The 14,033-nt window shown below is 40.5% G+C and overlaps 1 protein-coding gene across 1 annotated transcript; it reads right to left on the bottom strand.

Moving 5' to 3' along the window:
• Positions 1 to 2,726: 2,726 nt before the first annotated feature.
• On the bottom strand, positions 2,727 to 2,993 carry WHR41_09170 (uncharacterized protein; the record flags this gene model as incomplete). Its single annotated transcript, XM_069377774.1, has 1 exon — positions 2,727 to 2,993. One exon carries the CDS (start codon positions 2,991 to 2,993, stop codon positions 2,727 to 2,729), a length of 267 nt encoding a protein of 88 aa, XP_069225396.1.
• Between the last annotated feature and the right edge of the window lie 11,040 nt (positions 2,994 to 14,033).

Consider the following 14,033-nt stretch of genomic DNA (forward strand, 5'->3'; position numbering starts at 1 on the left):
CCGAGCTTTCTGAACGGTGTCTCTCTATACGAAGCTGCCTTATGCGACTGCCTGAAAAAAGTGAGCTAGTCCTATCCGAAGTTATTCTATCAATAGACCGTTTAGTATATTGGTCGAGGCTGCCCACGCTGCTGTCAAACAAGATAAGAAGAATTCTTCGCTCAAAATTGCATTAGCTCGTTTCCGCCCAGCAAGAGAGCATACAGCCAGCCTTTGATGGTGAAGCTCCAAAGGTCCACAAACCAATGCTGTGAGGATTAATGGAAGCGCCTTGTCTGCTTCGTCTGCCGATCTAGCGACTCCTATGAGGGACCACGGCTCCGACATCGATTGACTAGCCGGCAGACGGCCCTACTCGATGAGCTTCTCGCTGTCACCAAAGATTTGCTTGACAGACGCCCGGTAGGCGGGGGTCTTTCGAATGAAGCTATAGCGCCATACCTTGCAACATGGATAGACGACCTGTGTCTAGAGTTTTGTATCGCCGCACTTGGCCATCAGCTGAAGGCGGACATTTTTGAGAGCGTCGTATGCGGTGTCGGGAATTGATGCTGCCAGATCAACTTTCTTTGAGGCACCGAATTACATATCAAAACTATCTGATTATATCAAGATCGGCCAACTGCTTGTCCTCGAAAAGGCTGACTGGGGAGTGGAAAGCGGTATCGTCACAAATAGTTGGATCCTCTCGATGATGTGAGGGAGCGATTCATGACTATCAGTAAGTGTATACCATTTGGTTGGGCAGTGTCGATAAGATCATTTGGCAAGAAAGTCCGGGATACCGTCACATCTTTGGGGTACATTCAGTGGCCTGAAGACGAGCAAATAATCTTGACATCGCATCTTGATCCTAGATGAATTTCTTTTCCGCCGTCACCCTTGTGTCTCCGAGCTCTTAACCACTTATCCCTTTTCATTTCTTATTCGACCTCTTGTTTGGTTAAACTCGCCTTCGCCGTGTCCCGCCCTTCTTCCATATTGGATACATTCACGGTGCAGTATAGTGTGTCAGTCGGGGTCGACGGGGTCGTCTGATTGGGGAGCGTCCTCAGGTTTCTAGAGCAGCTGCTCGGCGGTGTAAGCGCGACGTCGGTGTATGATGGGTTGGGGCTGGAAGGTTGGATGCTGGAAGATTGCTTCTAGACGATAGCCGTGACCTGCTCCGAGACGATAGAGGTGACGTGCTGTTGAACTATGCTAGTGACCTGCTGTGGGAGATAGTGACCTGCTGCTGAAATATGGCAGCGAGATGTTGGCAAATAGCCGCAGCGACTTGTTTATTGACACGATTCATGGCTTCACCCCAGATATACTCTGGACCTCATGTCGCACCACGTTGTTGACCTCGCTGCGCACTGTATCATTCACCTATTCCTACACCGTCTTCACGACCTTTTCCCGGATGGCATCTACTGATGTTCTTTCCACGGCAATCTTGACTCTCTCGAACCACATTTCTCAGCTCATTCGATATGGTCTCTCTGATTTGTTCGGTGTCCGCTCTCTCGCTGATGGCAACCTGCAGAAGCGCAAAGCGCTCATCAACAGAGCCGCCCACCAGCGACAGCTTTCAAGACTTGGTTCAACCGATACTTCGAAGTGTCGCTGCTTGTCCCAGACACTTGAGGCAGATCTGCCTCTTTTGCAACGTTCCTCGGCGCAATTTGCGATAGAACTAGTCGAACTCGGTGCGCGAGACGCGTTGCCGGCTTGGACGCGTCAGCACGGATGGCGCAATGGCGGCAATTCACAAGAGTGCCAATAAGACACGATACTTCCGTGGAAGACAGTTTCCTTCTCAATGATACAACAAAAGAGCTTGTCGTTCCCCATTTGTATGACGCAGGGCGAATTGCAAAACGCGTGGCAATGGCGTTCAGTACGCGAACTTCTGCTGGTATGCAAAATGCGCGCATATCCGGTTCGTGACGTTTGCGGATTTGCGGATCTCTCTCCAACGCACATCTGCCCATCCGTAGGCCGCGGAGCATTTCGAATGCAGCGAGCCCGTCGACTGGGAGATCACCGACATAGCAAGGTACGATCACTGCTGCAGCGGCATCACAAACCGGCAGCGAAGCGAGAGCCGCGCTGTCACGGTTTGAGGGTGTCATGGCGGATGCTCTGGTTCAGACCTCGGGTGGACGCGTGGCCTGCCTCGTGACGAGCCCAACTGCGGTCAGTACTTCAGTCGAAACGTCGATATTGAAGAACTTCGTCATGTATCTCGCTAGCCATCCGCTGCAGGTCTGTACTGTCGATGAGACTGCATGCGCTCGCAGCAATAGGCGTCGCATCTTCAAGGCCTGTGCCGTCTCACCGCGTCACACTTAGCGCTGCTGTGAGGGAACAATGTACGATGTATTACCATTGTGGCTAGGTTCAACAAACAGCATCTCTCTCGTGGGCTCATCTCCTGTCTGTTTCCGAATCTCAATTCAGAAAGTCTCTACACCGGGACACACGCGAGTTATGCACTGTCGTTCAATTGACAAGGCACGTGGGAGCACAGGAGAGTGCGTTAACGAACGAATTGTGGTTTCATCCAATGCTAGACAATTGCCTCCATTTTAACTTTGCTAGCAGATCAGGGATGACAGCTGCGCGCGTCAATATCACGCTGTTGTCGAGCGAAGAACGAACGGCTATAGCGACATTAGGAAACATTCAAAGTAGGGATATAGAAACGGCGGCGTTTACAAGTTATATGCATATCGAAAATCTTAAACATTCTCCTTACTGGCCTTGGCAGAACCTTCGTGCTTCTTCTGATCCACCTTGTCGGAAGCAGCGTCTAGAGCACCCTCGGCACGGCCGGTAAGAGAGGTGTCGCCAGCGTCGCCCTTGGCTTGTTGCTTGTTCGCTTCTTTGGAAGCTTCAGCGGTATTGCTGTGTGTGGATTCGGAAACATAATTGGCGGCGTTCTTGACAGAGTTGGCAGCCTGGCCAATGATGCCTTCATTGGGCTTGTTGACGTTCGGAGCAGACATCTTAATGCAATGTGACAAGCTTATCGACAAGCGCTTGTGATTGGAATGAGGTTGAGATTTAAGAATGCGGCCAAGCTGGGAAGCTACATTGATAGAGCGAATTATGTGGTTGACTGTGTCGTAATAAGTATGTCAGTTAGGCTAAGGTGAGCTCTGTCATCACGGTGACGTATGCTCCTGTCCCAGATCGCTTGCCTTGAACGTGGGTAGCTTGAGGCTAATCTGATTATCATTCCTGACCATAACCAATTGGTTAGACTACTGCAAACAGACACAGGCGCACGCGTCACTACGCGGAGCGCGTCGATCGTTGTAGCTCGGTGTAGCGGACTATGCATTACACCAACTCACCCTCTATCACCCCATGTCACAGCGAACTACGTCGACAGCTTCCCACTTTTCGACGTTGGCGAGTCTGTACACAATGGCGCATGGCCAAATGCCGTCCTACTCAGCAACACATCTATGCCGATGTTTGTCAGACTATCGCATACTCATCTGTCTCGGTTGCAATTATGCCGTCCCTCTTGCCAACCTTCGCAACTATGTACGGACACACCAGCGCGAGCGTGGCAGTGAAAGCGCCCGCGAGTGGATGCAAGATCTCTCGCGTTTCGACTTGCTCGATCCGACTTGTGAGGCCGTGAAATTCCCACTTCCCACTGCTCTCCGATACCTGACCTTCCTGGGTTCGACGGGTACGCCTGTGTCGTGTGATCCTTGGCTGCACGTCAGCTTTCATCGATGAAAAAGCATCACCGACAAGCTCGCCCTTCAGACAAAAAGCCTGACCGAACGTGAGCTGCGTGCAAATGTTATCATCGGAATACCCAACGACGGGTGTCGACCAGATGTCAGCACTTCTTTGTGCGAGGGCCACAGAGTGCATAGTTCTACGTGAGCGGAACAAGCGCTATGAACCAGCAAAGTACATCGAGCCAATCCCCGACGGAGTCGCCCGAGCAGCTGCCTCTAGGAGGCCAGATGCTGGAACATGTTCTAGCTGAGCTGGCAGCATCCGAGATGCAGCTCGAGTGAGCAGCAGACGGAATCTCGAGCGATGAGCCCTGAACCGAGAATATCGCAGTGGTTGCGGATGACACGATGGCCTCGATATCTACAGGGTCACAAATCATCCCTGGCAGCTCCCCTCACAAGCCTTCCTATCGCGGGAGTCGGACCTTTACTCGACGTGTTTGTTGCGAGCTTGGACCGACTGGTCGATCAGGCGCGCGACTCTTTTTCGGAACAGAGAGTGAGTGTCTTCGACCAGGCCCTAATCAAGCGGGTCTTCCCTGAGCACAAAAAGCATCGGACTCCAGCCCTTCTTACGCTTCGAGGTCAGATATGTCGCAAGGACACTGGTATTTGGGCTTGGCTTATATGCTTTGCATATCAAACATTCCAACCTTGGGGGGACAGTGACCCAATGGCTGAACTGACTCACCGGATAACAAAGACGCAGGCTAGCAATTTACAAAATCTTACGAGCCTCGGCCGCCGGTTTCTTTGAGAGGATCGAACACAACCGCAGATGATCAGACACAGATCTTACTCGATCGCACATGCTTGCTATTCTTTTTATCCTTGATCGATCGTGTGCTTAAGAGTGACCTCTTAGAAACCGTGGTGGTGGGTTCCCTAGCAGTCACCGGTATTGACGCGAAAAAGCAAATCGTTTGGTTGCCCGCAGATTTCACTCCGCTACTTTCAGGTCCAATCACAATCGGTCAGATGCTAGTGATGCAGTGAAACGTAGTCGCTATGAAGCGCGGGAAGAGAACCTCTCCATCTGAGATTGTTACACCGGATGTACTCTAGACTCCTTGCTGGCCATATTTCCTTGCCACTGAGATGGGCTATCTGGTTGAGGGCTTATGATAACAAGATGAAAAGTGCTATGACAGTCGCAGGGACCTTCTGCAAGTCCGACAACGATAGCGCAGAAACATTGAAACGGAGCGCGGAAATTGCCTAATCCTATCTAGACCGGGTCGACTCCTTTCTCGAACGACTTTTGCTCCTCGACCAAACAACCTGCGGACAGCCAGCGCGTGGCACAGAATTACACACGCTCTGCCATAGCAAAGGACATCTCGGGAGCCATCGAAACATCTTCGTCGAGCAGGGTCTAGTGGGTACAGTCACTGCATATCAAAAAAGCTATAGTACTACCGGATTCACAACTATTTACCTGCGCGAGTAGGGGAAGCCCACGCCTACTATCTTTGGGTATTCCAGCCCCCTTACTAACAATTGAAGCTCTTGGCGTTTCGTAATACTAGCGCACCGTCACCTTACCTCTGGCTTGCAGGGAAGAGTAGCTAGAGCGCAATGCGGCTGTCAAAGGTACGCGAGCGGAAGTCTTCCATACACATCTGTCTACAGGCAGGTTGCGATAGCCATGTCTCGAGCACATCTTCCAGGCGCAACTTTCAAGCGCTAGCAATCTATAGAGCAGCGAGTGCTTGACCGTCAAGCTGCCCGCAGCTCCTGGCAGGCTGCATTGACGTATGCTCGCGAGGTTGGTGGCTGCGACGGTTATGTACACAGACAAGGGAACAGTATCGGAAATCAAATCCTTGACATCGATTTCACGGATTTGAAGGCTCTGCCATGGCACCACGCCAGAGGGCCCTTCCCGATCTTGTGAGCGTGACCAAGATTTCAAACAAACGAGGGAAAGGTATGCTACCTACAACTATTTCAGCCTTGAGAGCAGTGCGAAATTTTTACACAAGAGCGATAGGAATTGTTCAGATCGCAATCGTGTATCGTGATACGGCCCCTGGAGAAAGATTGTGAAACCCAATGGTACTCACGATCAGTACGCGTCTTGTTCTACGAAGAAATTTCAGGTTTCTGGCTATACCTATCGAGTTTACTCCTGAGCTGTGTCTGCATGACGATGGCCTGCAATATCTGCTACATCAGGATATGCAATATGATACGTCTGTCGAAACATCAAGATTCTAAAAGAGCTTTAGCGAAGAAGAGACAGCTGTAAGGCCCAGCATACCAGGGGTGGGTTCAGCTATATGCAGAGGGAAGGCATAGCTAGGCAATTGGTTAAGGCGACGTGTGAGAACCGCGAGTAATGTCTCCTTTTAAATCCCTAGTACAAAGCTACTTCGAAGTCTGTTCGCCAGATGTACGACTCCGAGAGCTGAAAACCTGCATCACAAGTGCGGCGGCCGGAGTACGCGGCGATTCATTTACACTAGAGCACCAACGTAAGGAATGTTACGAAACGCTACACAACCCTGCCGCAAAAGAAGGCCTTCCTTGACTACAGCTCACGCGATGACCTCTATATCTATATGGGCACTGCCTTCTCGACTTCACTGCACTAGTTCGCAGCCAGATGTCAAGCCCGAGGGTTAGGGTTTTAGCCTTTAAGGGTTCATTGACTGAGTTATGAAGCTAGTCTACCTTTGCACCTGATCCAGCACGCGACAGAATGCGAGCCATTTGTTTCGGCTTTGAGATCTCTTCTAAGGAGGGGGGCACTTTCTATACATGATGGTACCCTGAGAGAGTGTCACGGAAGGAGTTCGACGGTGAATGTAAAGGAGTTACCCTACCCACAATCCTACCCACAATCCTTGCGGGCGTTAGTGGTGTATAGCGCACGAGAGCGAAGGAAGGACGAGGTCGAAGGGGCAATGTCGCAGGGCATGAAGCGAGAGGAAGCAGAGAGGACTGCGTCGACGGTGTTGCAGAAAGTAAAAGCGTCGGTGCACGATTTCATGACACTACCCACAATCCTTCAAAGCACGAAGGGTTCGTTCCTTGATAATGTATGGGCGCACGGACCAGCGAAATTCGCGAGAGGGGGTAGATTCCATGAAAAACGAGGGGTAGGTGGAATGAAAAGTACTGAGTTGAGAGTCACGAAAATTTGCCAAACTTCAATTCGCCATCACATTACTCGAAGAATTTTTCACACGGGTGTAATAGATGCTATCTTGGGGCTGTTGTGATGGATCGAAATCTCACAAGTCAAGTTTGAAGTTGCACCCGGAAAGCCCAGAATAAGGGTTAGGGTAGTGTAAGGCTGAACGGTCATGCTGTCACGGTCGGTAAGCGCGCGGCTAGAGCGCTTTTCGGAGAGCATACAGATATATGATTCGGCGTGGAAAAATGCCGTCAAAAGATGCATAGAGGGCATCGGGCGTTTGATTGACTTGACCAGGTGCTGAGTAGATAGTCAAGCACTCGATCAGTAGAGAACACGAGAGCGTCCCACTTGCAGGGGGTGTGAAAATTTGTGCCAGGTATAGATACCAGGGGCGAGATAGCACTTTCTTGCAACGAGCAACTTGTAAAAGTCCCAGTATCTCACGCTAGGAGCCATGGACACATTTGAGAAGCTATTCGTTCACTATCCGCAGTTTCAAGTCATCGTCTGCAAACATTGTCAATTTGCTGTTGTTCCCGGTCAGACAAAGGCGCATTTGAGGCAAAGCCATAGCGCTTTCGCATTGAGCGTCAGGAGAGAAATCGAAGCATTCGTGAACACACTCACAGACGTTGCGCATCGACACGAAGAAGTCTACCCCCCACGGGTCCCCGGTGAGACCGGGCCCTCCCCTACTTATACCGGTCCTCGGATAACCCCGTCGATCCTTCGATTTTTACCTCGACGGCTATCGTAGCTACGGGGCTCTACCTATTTTTACTATATACCGGATTACTTAGACTATAAGGGAAAAATAAAGTCCCCCTTCTAGAGCGGATTATAGAGGCTAGAAAAATAAATAGGTCGAGGGAGCTAAGTATCCCGAGGCTAGATATTCCTTATATCTTAGCCGTCTTAATTTTCTTAGGCTATTCCTATTTTTTTACGGTAGTATAGGGTATATACTACTTATACCCTAAATATCTAAGCCGGAGAAAATCTAATACCTTTTAGAAAATTAGCCGAAGGATACTTAGGAGGCCTAGGGTTAAAGTACCTATAATTCCTTAAGTATATATATTTAGAGGGTAACTCTTAATATAATAAGCTTAGGGAGGTAAACTCTACCTAGTATATAAGTATAGGTATCCTAAGTCTCTTACTTTTAGATATAGTAAGATTAGGGTTAGGGTATATTTAGTATAATACTTAGCTAATTTTATCTCGAGCCCTCGATTTTTTTAGAGCTTAATTCTATTTTTCCTATATAGTCGAATACTAAAAGAGTCTAATAAAAATAAAAGCTAAATAGGAAAAAATCGGAGAGGCGAGATAAATTTCCGGTAAAATATCCCTTATAATTTAAGGGCGGATATTAAGGTTATAGCTTTATCTAGATCGATCTTAGAGATAGATATATCTCAGAAATATAAGCTTAGGGTAGCCCCGGTCCCCCTAGGGTAGTTTATAGATTTAAATATAAGGATATAATAATTATCTCTATTATACTCCGGTTAGAGGTAGGGTTAGTAAAGTATTTAGCTAATTTTAACTCGAGACCTAGATTTTTTAGGGCTTAGCCCTATATATCCTATATAGTCCTATACGGATAGAATTTAGGAAAAATAACGGTTAAGTAAATAAAAATCGGAGAGACGAGATAAAATTCGATAGAGTTTTCTACCTTTTTTTTAAAGAAAGTATTATCTAACTATTACCTATATTTAGAAGATATATCCCGCTAAGTATTAAGAGATCTATAGGAATTATCTACTTTTCTTTAACCTTTCTTAGGCCTTCCTCTCTTATTAGTCTTTATCCTTTTAGGTCTTCCTCTTCCCTTCTTACTAGGTTCTCTCTTCGGAGTATTTTCTTTTATATTTAAATTAATATTAATCTTCTCTTCTTCTTCTCTTTCTTTTTCTCTTTCTTCCTCTTCCTCTTCTCCTTCTTCTTCTTCTAAAGATAGACTATCTCGATTAATATAAGATCTTTTAGAGTTAATATTAGATCTAGCTATACTAGAATCTCTCTCTTTACGAGAATTAGATATAGATCTATTATCTAAAGAGCTATAAAAAGCTAAAGGCGGAGTAGCTAGTTCTAAATTATCTAAACTTAAATCTATAGGATTATTATAAGTAGGAGATTCTAAATTAGTAGTATTAATAAAATCCTCTATTTCCTTATTTTTAGGAGGCGATTTAATATTATCTAAAGCTTTTAGATTAGTAGAATCTAATTTATTAGTATATTTATTAGTATCTAAAGAATTAGAGCTAGAATCTATGATAATTCGCTTATCTAAATTAGGTATATTCCTTTTAGAAGATAGGTTCTTATTTAATATATTAGAAGAGCTACTAGACGAGCTACTAGAAGAGCTACTAGTCGAACTTCTCTCTAAAATATCCTTATCCTTTATAGTAGTAGGAGCTATAGAATTAGCGTTAATATCTAAAGATTTAAAGCTAGAGCTAGAGCTAGAGCTAGAACTAGAACTAGAACTAGAGCTAGAGCTAGAGCTAGAACTAACCCTAGAATTAGATTTTAGTAGATCCTTAGGATTAAAATCCTCTATTATAGTATCTATAGTAATATCTTTATCTAAATTAAAATAATTAAAGTAAATTTTAGAATATTCTAACGATCTAATAGTTATATCTCTAGTTTTATTACTAAAATAGTTCTCTTCTCTAGCGTAGTTTAGATTAGACGTTAAGCTAGATCTATTAGCTAATATATCCTCTATTCTATTAGGTTCTTTTCTTTTATTATTATTATTTTTAGTAGGACTTAGTAGGTTAAGATTATTATTAAGAATCTTTTCTTTAATTATATAAGTAATTAAATACCGATAAGGCTTTAGGGTTAGACCTTTACTAAAGTATAGTTTAGTCTCTCTAAAAAGTAAAATACTTAATCTAGTAGAACTTATTAAAGTCTTATTATTTTTTAAAAAAAGCTTAGTTTCGATAGTTTTATAGTTTAGGTAAGTAAAGTTAAGATAGTCGATAAACGGTCTAAGGATAGTAATATAATATATAACGACTCTAGTAAGTCGAGGAGGTAGATATCTGATATTTTTATTATCTAACTTAGTAAAATCTCGACTTTTACTATAGCTAGTATTAATAGCTATTAAGTTAGACTCTCTATTAAAAAAGATATTTCTAAATTTACTAATATTACTATTTTTATAATTTAGAATAATAATTTCTTCTCCTCTTAGAGGACTACTAGTTAATAGATAGATATTTAATACTAGTAATTCTAGAAATCGATCTAGCTTTTTAAGATATTCCTTTATATTACTTAGGAGGTTATCTCCTCTATTAAGGAAGTTATTAATAAGGGTATTAGGATCGAGAAAGCGCTCGATAAGTATATCTCTAAACCTACTTAGATAAGTAGTAGTAGATAGGTTATAGTAAGGAGTTCTATTATCTATATTATCGTCTATTCTCGAATAGTCTATATCGATAGTATTATTATAAAGGCTATCGTTTTTAAAGAGAAGTAACTCTCTAAAGAGTAAACTCTCTATATTAGTTAAGATATTATTAAATAGATTTTTTAGTCTAGGTATATAAATATTAATATTATCGATAGCGATCGTATTATTATCGATCTCTCTAATCGGTTTATAAGAGCTAACTATTTTATAATTATAATATTTCAATTTATTCCTAATATAATATAGTTCGCTAAAATAGTTATTAGAATTAATACTTAGAAGATTTTCTAGAGTACTTTTAAAGAATAGAGTAGGATCTTCGATATAATCCTCTTTACTATAAATCTTATAATTTAAATATCCGAGAGTATATAATCTACTATTATATATAATAGCCGAAATAGCTTTTTCTAAAGTATCTTATCTTTTAAAACTATTAGAAGTCCTTTCTAAACTTCTTATAATATAGAAAGTTAAGGTAGGATTATTAAAGTCTCTATTAGATAGAAGGTCGACTTCTAACTCTATAGAGAGAAGTTTATTAAAAAGTTTAAGAATAAGTATCCTTATATTATATAATTCTTTAGGATTTAAGGTATTATCTTTACTATTAGTTAGGATTTCTTTATAATATTTTAGGTCCTCTATAATATTTAATATATCTTCGTTAATAATAGGCGTATTATAAATATCTTTAGATTTAGTACTAATATTATAGATATAGACTAGTAGTAAGCTAAATTCTCTAAAGTAGGATCTTTTCGTTTCTTTCTCTAAAGCTTTAAAAGGTCTAATCTCTCTATTAGTAGAATTAGAATTAGTATTATTAATAAGTATTCTAGTACTTAGAGATAATAAATCTATATCTAAGGATATTTCGTCTCCTAAAGTAATAGTAAGATTATAGAGTATATTTAAAAAGGTATCTTTAGCTTCTAAATCTTTATAGATAAAATCGTTAAGGATAGATAGATCTTTTCCTTCTAAGTATTTATAAAAATTAGTAGTTCTATTAAGGAAAGATCCTTCTTTATTAATATTAGTAATAGTATCTTCCTTATATATAGTAGAATTAGCTATAGTATTATACTCTATATTGAAGTTATTAATTAGATCCTTAGAAGAAGGATTATTTAAATTAGATCTAAGTCTTAAGTTAGAGCTCCGATTAGAGCTATTACTATTAGTTATATTAGTATTAATATTAGGTAGCTTAGGTATAAAGGTTATAGTCCTATTATATTTAAAACCTTTAATAATAGTAAGAGGGATATCTTCTAATATATTAGGATTCTTAATATTACTAATACTCTTAAGCTTATATTTATCGATTAAATATATAGATACTACTTTATAATTAATATTAGTAAAAGAATCTACTTTAGATTTATACCCTTCTAAAGTTAGAGGTAGGTCTTTATAATAATATTTATTAAATTCTAATTTTTCTAGATCCTCTAAGGAATAAAATCCTTTATTAGTTATAAAAGGCTCTATAGTATTAAGAATTAGATTAGTAGATTTTATATTAGTTTTATTATTAGAAAGATAATCTTTAAGGTGATTTTTCTACGAAAATATTAGTAAAAGGACTTTTTAATAAATTAAAGAATAGATAAACTTACTTTTAGGTGGTTTTTTATAGTATTATAAGTAGGATTTATATATATTTTACACTTTCGGCAAATTATTATCTTTATATCTTCTAAATATAATATAGGAGTATTAGGTAGACCTATAGTAGAGCTAGGTTTAATTTTATTAAAACTATCCTTAGTATAAGGCTTTAGATCTTCGAGAAGATTATTAAAATCTACGTTAAAATAATTCTTAATAAGGTTCGACATTTTTTAAAAGTAATAGATCTTTTAAAAAGATTTTTAATTTAGTAAAATCCGAGGGATAGTCGATAAAGTAATCGATAAAGTAATAATCGATAGAAAAGAAGAGGAAAGGGTAGAGAAAGGAAAAGCGAAAAAGAAGTCCTTAGATCTTCCCTATCTACCCCTCTCTACCCTTCTCTACCCTTCTCTACCCTTCTCTACCCTTCTCTACCCCTCTCTACCTCTTTCTACCCCTCTTTTCCCCTCTCTACCCCTCTTTTCCCGGTAGATATATCGGTAATAAGCCCGGCTTTATTAATAAAAGAAAAGGGAGCGGACGGAAGCGGAGCCTTAACCCTAACCCTTAGATAAAGACGAATATAATAATATAAATAGTCCGGATTTTAATAGTAATATAGAAGGATTAAGTCTAAGGGAGCCTTAATTATTACCTACTAATATATTCTCTTATCTTTAGAGATAATAGTAAGTACTTTCTCCTTTATAAAAAATAATAAAAAGGCTAGTTAAGATTACTAACTAAAGTTATAGATTTAGTTATAAGCTTTCTAGGAAAAGACGTTTATACTCTCGACTTTATTAAAGAGACTAGAGAGATCTATATTTCGAGTTCTTTAAGCTCGGAAAAAATTATCGATCTCCTTGTTACAGTGAAGTGAAGTCAGGACTCAGGTCACATGACTTGGTCACGTGACTCGGGTCGGGTCACGTGACTCGCGAAGCCACGCCTGGAGGGCGCTTGGCAGCTGCGTACGGCTCACCTGCGGAGCGTAGGGGACTCGTCCGCAAAGTAGCGATTAGTCTTGTACTGGGAGCAGTGATTGCTCAGCAGTGTCCTATACGTTGCGAGATTTATCTTTTTAGATAATCCTTTATCAGTCTCCCCGATACGACTCTATTAAATAAAGTAGGAGATAATCTAATAGACTTAGACTACTTTAAAGATCTTAAGAAAGTCCCGTACTTTCTAGATAGAATAATTACGCCGGGAACTCCGTATAATACTAAACTACTTAAAGGACTAAAAGATAATAAACTAATCTTTAAATCTAATAAAATAGAGAAGTATAATAGGGATATTAATCGATTTCTAGAGTACCTTACTCTAGCTATCCTATTATTTAGCGGAGGTCCTTTAAGAGCTCCCGAGCTAACTACTATAATATATAAGAATATAGAGTCGAAGAATCGCTCGCTACTTTATAATAAAGATAATAACCTATTTACTATAACTACGGACTACTATAAAAGTAAAAATATTACTAGAAAAGAAAACTTAAATATTAGATATATACCGCCTATACTTAGTAAGATATTACTCGTTTATATTATATATATTATTCCGTTTAAGGAAAATATACTAAAAGAATACTATAACCTAGAAGATTATAATACTCCGTACTTACTAGTAAAGGATAATAAGCTACTAACTAGCTATAATATAACTACTATACTTAAAAAAGAATCTAGCCTCTATTTTAATAAAGGATTAACTCTCTATAGTTATAGAAAAATAATAAACTATATAATTAAAACTAAATTTAATAATAAAGACTACTTTAGTAGTTCGGATACTAATATAAGCGATAATATAGAAGATCGGCAAGCTAATAGATCTACTAAAACTAGCTTTAACTATTACTTTAATACCGGATCCTATTTTAGTAATTTAAATAATATCTATAACCTAAATAAAATTAAGGAATTTAGTATTCTATACTTTAATTATTTTAATCTTTTAAAGTCCCGGGATATATCTAATAGTCGAGATATTAGTAAGGCTATAATAGATACTAGTATAGAAGATACTCCTAATTATAATAGTAGTAGTAATAATA

This window comes from Cladosporium halotolerans, assembly GCF_011745625.1.
Source record: "Cladosporium halotolerans strain TM138-S3 chromosome Unknown Sca55, whole genome shotgun sequence".
NCBI lineage: Eukaryota > Fungi > Ascomycota > Dothideomycetes > Cladosporiales > Cladosporiaceae > Cladosporium > Cladosporium halotolerans.